Source organism: Festucalex cinctus, chromosome 7 (genome assembly GCF_051991245.1).
Source record: "Festucalex cinctus isolate MCC-2025b chromosome 7, RoL_Fcin_1.0, whole genome shotgun sequence".
NCBI classification, from domain to species: domain Eukaryota; kingdom Metazoa; phylum Chordata; class Actinopteri; order Syngnathiformes; family Syngnathidae; genus Festucalex; species Festucalex cinctus.
Window position 1 is genome coordinate 25,223,928 of NC_135417.1, and position 5,508 is coordinate 25,229,435.

At 38.1% G+C, this 5,508-nt stretch overlaps 1 protein-coding gene across 1 annotated transcript; it reads left to right on the forward strand.

Moving 5' to 3' along the window:
- The first annotated feature begins 483 nt into the window (after positions 1 to 483).
- LOC144022425 (CKLF-like MARVEL transmembrane domain-containing protein 8) lies at positions 484 to 5,193 on the forward strand. The gene is given in 5 exon segments (XM_077527196.1): positions 484 to 490; positions 642 to 802; positions 2,502 to 2,675; positions 2,934 to 3,053; positions 3,869 to 5,193. Coding segments are annotated over 5 exon segments (549 nt in total). The 3' UTR covers positions 3,956 to 5,193.
- The last annotated feature ends 315 nt before the right edge of the window (positions 5,194 to 5,508 follow it).

Consider the following 5,508-nt stretch of genomic DNA (forward strand, 5'->3'; position numbering starts at 1 on the left):
TTCTTAAAACCGCTTACTCCTCACAAGGGTTGCGGGGGTGCCGGAACCTATCCCAGCCGGCTTCGGGCAGTAGGAAGGGTACACCCTGAACTGGTTGCCAGCCAATCGCAGGTATTCACTACCACATCGTATTTGTTTCTTTATTTTATGTTTGTAAATTGAATGCCAAGTGGGATTGCATATTGGAGTAGTGGTTAACCCGTCTGATTCACAGTCTTGGGGTCTAGGTACGAAACTCAGCTCAGGCCTTCCTCTGTGGTGTTTGCATCTGAATGCTTGCGTTGGTTTTCTTGAGCTACTCTAACCTCTTTCCTTTGAGTGCAAAAACATTTATATATTTGTCTTTACTGTACTGTACTTCCCTTGTGATTGACAGGTGATTTATCCAGGGTAAATTCTGCTTTGTCCAAATTCAGCTGGGATGGACTACAGTTGACCCCCAAACTTCAATAAGACAAGCAGTGGAAATAGATGTATGGATAAATGCCAAGTAAAAAGGAATCGCATATTGAAATATTTATTTAGTGTGTCCTGTGAATGCGAAAGTAGAGTAGTATTTATCAGATTCAAAGGGTGGGTGGCCTTGTTGGTCTCCGGCACTGGAACACAACTTCCTCTACAACAGCGTCTGTCTCACTGAGCGCACAAAGACAATCTCCATCAGGACATCTTGGAGAGAAGCATAATGGCGTTGGATCAAAGACCTCCCACTCTATCAGAGTCCAGTATCTCACCATCCACTTTGGCCTTCAACCAACAATTCACCTCGACGGCTCAGGGGATTCTCCTCATGGCAGAAATAGTAAGTTTAAATATATATTTAAAGAAATGCTGTTATGACTTTGTATCACCATTGACAAACATGGCCAAAGGTGAAAAAGGATTTTAAACTCAGGGAGTGGTTAAGAAACTGATGGATTTGAAAAATAATTTGCTTTTGTTCATGATCAGTTGGCATTTGTATAACAAAAATAAGTTTTAAACTTTTATTTTTTTCATTTGATCAGAAAGAAATGTAGATTAATCAATGAGTGATTGTGTCTTTATTTCTTGTCATGTCAGATGTTTGCTTTTCCGCTTGTTGCTAGGTAGAATTCCTGGAGCACTTGGGCAAATGTACTATGTACAAACAAACAAAGGAAACAGTGACTTGTGACTTCGATGTAGAGTCACCACCGTTCATGAAAACGTTAGAATGCATACCAGTGAAAAATTGTGAGCTAATTGTTTCTTCATCATCATCATTAGCTGTAACGTAGAAAACTCTGGAGATACAGCTCCATTTTAATTGGACAAAAATTAGTAGAAAAACAAAGCTACATAGTTTCAATTTGAGTCCTTAAATTGCTCCACATAATGTATAAAAATTTACTCAACATAGCCAATTAGTGGATGTGAACATCAGTTAGACCATTCACTCCACCAAAAAGATTGTTTTTATAAGTCCAAATGTTAAAGGGAATTTATGTGTTTATGGATGACGATAATGTGATTTACCTTTTTAGCTTTTAAAAACTGCAAATGTTTTTTTCCCCTCGTATAGTCAGAAATAAACTCTCTCAAGCAAGTAGGATGTTAATCACAAAACTTTCTTAGACACTCTTCCTCCCCCGCCTGCTCATTGTCTTGCTTCCTTCCCAAATCAGCTGAATGAAATAAGTCATGACGTATTTTTTCAAAACATAGTTAAATCAGGACGTTTGACAGGCAACGAACGGAAACTTACTCATGACATGTCAATTGCACTGCTGATACATTCTTGATTTACACAATTGAAGGTATTTGATTGTATGTATTATAATACAGCCATGGTGAATAGTGATGATGTAGTAAAGTAAGTACCGTAAATACAAGTAACTGACAAGTTGGTTCGCATGAGAGCTAAATGTATTTTTGAGCTGTGATAGGAGACTTTCAGCAGGAAACTTGCAGAGAAACTCAAAGGGCAGGGCTTATTGCCTTCCTTTCAAACGTCTGAGAAGGATTTGACCAGAGATGGGCGTGTCAATGTATTCTAAAGTGTCCATCATTCGGCAATTGTCAACATAGTCGTGTTTCCATCATACTAACTTCCATTTTTTCACTACTTTCATTCATTTCATTTTCATCTTGACCTATGTTATCGGAATCAGCCATCTTTATTGTACATTTGCCTCAAACGCTTTTGGGGGCAGAACTGGAACACTCCAAGTGGGATAAATATGACTTCAACGCAGCATAATGCTGCATTCGGTCGCAAGTTGGATATATCCAAGTTGGCTTTTCCCAGTTCCGACCTGAAAACGTTCGAGGCGATACTAAACAACCAAAATGGCGGATCGTGGTAAATATTTTTTTATTTTTAATTTTTTTTTAATTTTGGTCCTTAAAACTAATTGGCTGATTGGTCAACACACTGGGACGGATTAATGGACCTCCCCTTTCTCAGATTTCTCTGTAAAACAAAAACTTTCCTGACACAGGCAACCCAACAGTCTCATCATCTTCTCTTCTTTCCGCAGGCCTGTGGGTTGTTGGTGTGGATTCTGCTAGCTGGCACACAATATTTTCATCTCTTTGCCCTCTGCTGGGTTATGCTTGTTTCCACCTTGTACTGGGTCATTACCATTTGCCTCTTGATAGTTTATCTCACTGGAGCCCAAAATAGGATGCCCCAAGTTCCTTGGACCACACTGGTAAAACAAAATAAACTAACAGATCATGTCTAACATTTATTTTGAAATCCAAGAGTTTGAGACCTATTTCTATTTACTCTAAATGCTCCAAAACTACCACTTTGGAGTTGGATTTTGTGTGTAGGTTTTGCTTTTTATTTCAAGATAAGCATTTAATCAGTCTAATTAGTATGTTGAGTGATACGTTTATGATAGTTGATGGTCCTGATTTGAGATTCAAGGCAAGAGTCTGACTAGTTTTTCTTCTGGTTTTGCTAGTCTTTGTGTTTAAACAGCAGCGCTACAGCTCTGTATCTGCTGACAGCAGTGTTATAAGTCCTCTCCCTGCAGAGTGCCGTCGCCGGGAGACACACCCACAACTGCTGGGCCGCATCTGCGGTAAGAGCTACTGTGCCCCAAACATTTGTATGACCACGCTATATACAGTACCATCCATCCATCCATTTTCCTAACAGCTTACTCCTCACAAGGGTCACAGGGGTGCTGGAGCCTATCCGAGCTGGCTTCGGGCAGTAGGCATATACAGTACCATAGTGAAATCCATGCCTTTAATTTGGAAGGCTGCTCTGTATTTACGTTTCCTGTTTCACGTTCTCCATTTGTCATTAATCTCATAGCAGTGCACTGATCAATGATGATATACTATATAATATGCAAAGATTTGTCTGCACTTCAAGCTAATTAAATCGTTGAGTACAACTGAAGATTCTTACCGGAGCCCCCTGTGGCGGTCAATAAATGCAAAATAACCATTTCAGCCTTTCGTTACTGACGTTAAAAAGGGCCACAAGAGAGGGGAATGATACTAGTATCGATACCCGTATCCTGGTATGGGCCTCATACCGATACCTGGTATCGGTACTCGCTCATTCCGACAAAATATTAACGTTATTGCAAACATTACCTGCTACCGACTACTACTGCAATTGTTCAAATGATTGCCGTAGAACAGATAATCAAAACGACAACAAAGCGACACAATATGGACAAAAGTATTGGGCGACCAAAACTGAAACGTCTGTACAACACAGCAAGAATATTTTCTGGGCATGGCTTCATGCACTGGGTAAAAGACATAAAAGGACATTTTCCAAACTGTTCCCTTAAAGTTGATTGCCTAGAACTACCGTTATTAGCAAGACTGCTGCCTTGTTCTCTCAAAATATGTTTTTCTTTTCCTCTACTTTTTCCAGTGTTTTGCCTTCTTGACCACATTGTGCTATGGAGGAAGCAGTCACCTCAGCTACCGGGCCTGGAAAACTGCCAAAGAACACCACTAATGTCATGCCTTTTTGTCCCCCTTCTTTGTCGGAGGAAAGGGTGTCGATGCTTATTCTCAACAAGCTTTAGGAAATATTCAGCATAAATGAGTACACCCCCTTCGAAAAATGTAAAGATTTTATCAATATCTCAATGAACTTAAGAACAATTTCCAAAATTTTGACAAAATGTTTTCTGTAGAATATGTGCTTAACTCACAACATGAAAGTAAGGTTGTAATTACAAAATATTCAGTTTCATCAAATGAACTAAACAAATTAATGCATCCCACAACAAAAACAACTACTTTATTTTCTAGTATTTTCTATGTCCTCTGTGATGGTTATGGTTTGCAACATGTCTGCTAGGTCTAGAATTAATAAGTTGTCAGTCTTTTTCTCGGGGTCTACTTATTTGCGCAAAATGTACTTTAATACATTTAATTTAAAAATATATACTTTTTTGTGGGTAATAATTAAAAAACTTGTTTGCAATCAATGGCCCACATTTGTGGGAGTATGTTGTTGTATAGAATCCCATAGAAAATCGGTACTCATTTATGCTGAGCACTGTAGATATACAATAAATTAGAAGTTTTTTGTTTTTTTTAAATAGCTCAGTGATGGATTGTATTTATCGATAACATTTTTTTAAGTTTATGTATCGAAATAAATTCCATAGAAATGGTGCTTATCTGTAATAAAAAATTGTGTATTTGCCACAACAATGTAACTATAAAAAGGGGATCAGGATAAAAAGGGATAAAAAGTACATAACATTACTTGTAGAGTAATGTAGAGTGTGTTTTATAGAAAATGTCAAATTTTGTGATGAGTCATTTTAAAGTCGCTGACTTCGTCCAAAGGCAGAATATACACATTTAACTGGTTACCCTCACAAGGTACATGTAGAGATAAACAACTTCTCACACTCAGCATTAGCAATGTCACTGATTGGGAATTAAAGCCGTTCAGACGATTGAACCATTACACTTGTCATTTCATCACAGATCCTCAACCACAATTTTCCTATTGGGACTTGTTTATGCTAATTTATTGTGGAATTCAATGCTATTTTGTCAGCTTCTTCCTACAGCCAGCACATTGAATTGATGGTCACAATCCTCATGTCCCCACACTATACAGTTATTGAATCTTTGATTTGTGTTGTCAAGCCAACCTGAGTATTTTAGGTAAATTAACATATTTAAAAAATGAATATATTTTGTAGAATGTAATTAAATTACTTCAATGAAATACAGGATTGTCTAATTGGTTTGGTTTATTTATTTTTTCCTTTCGGACACATTACAGCTTACATCAATCACATCACATCATTTGCAACATTGACATCCGAAAGAAGAGCTGACGGGTAGAAGCCGATGGCTTATTCGAGACCCGTCCCCATCGATCCATTACTATAACGCATTAGTCATATACATTATTTAGAATAGTCATTGATTTTTATCGTTATCCATCCCATACTATCCCAGACACTGCTCGCTCAGTTCATCTTGAATGTCCGTGTGTAGATTGTGGCTAGTCCCAGTCATTTGAACTGGTAAATCTGTCCC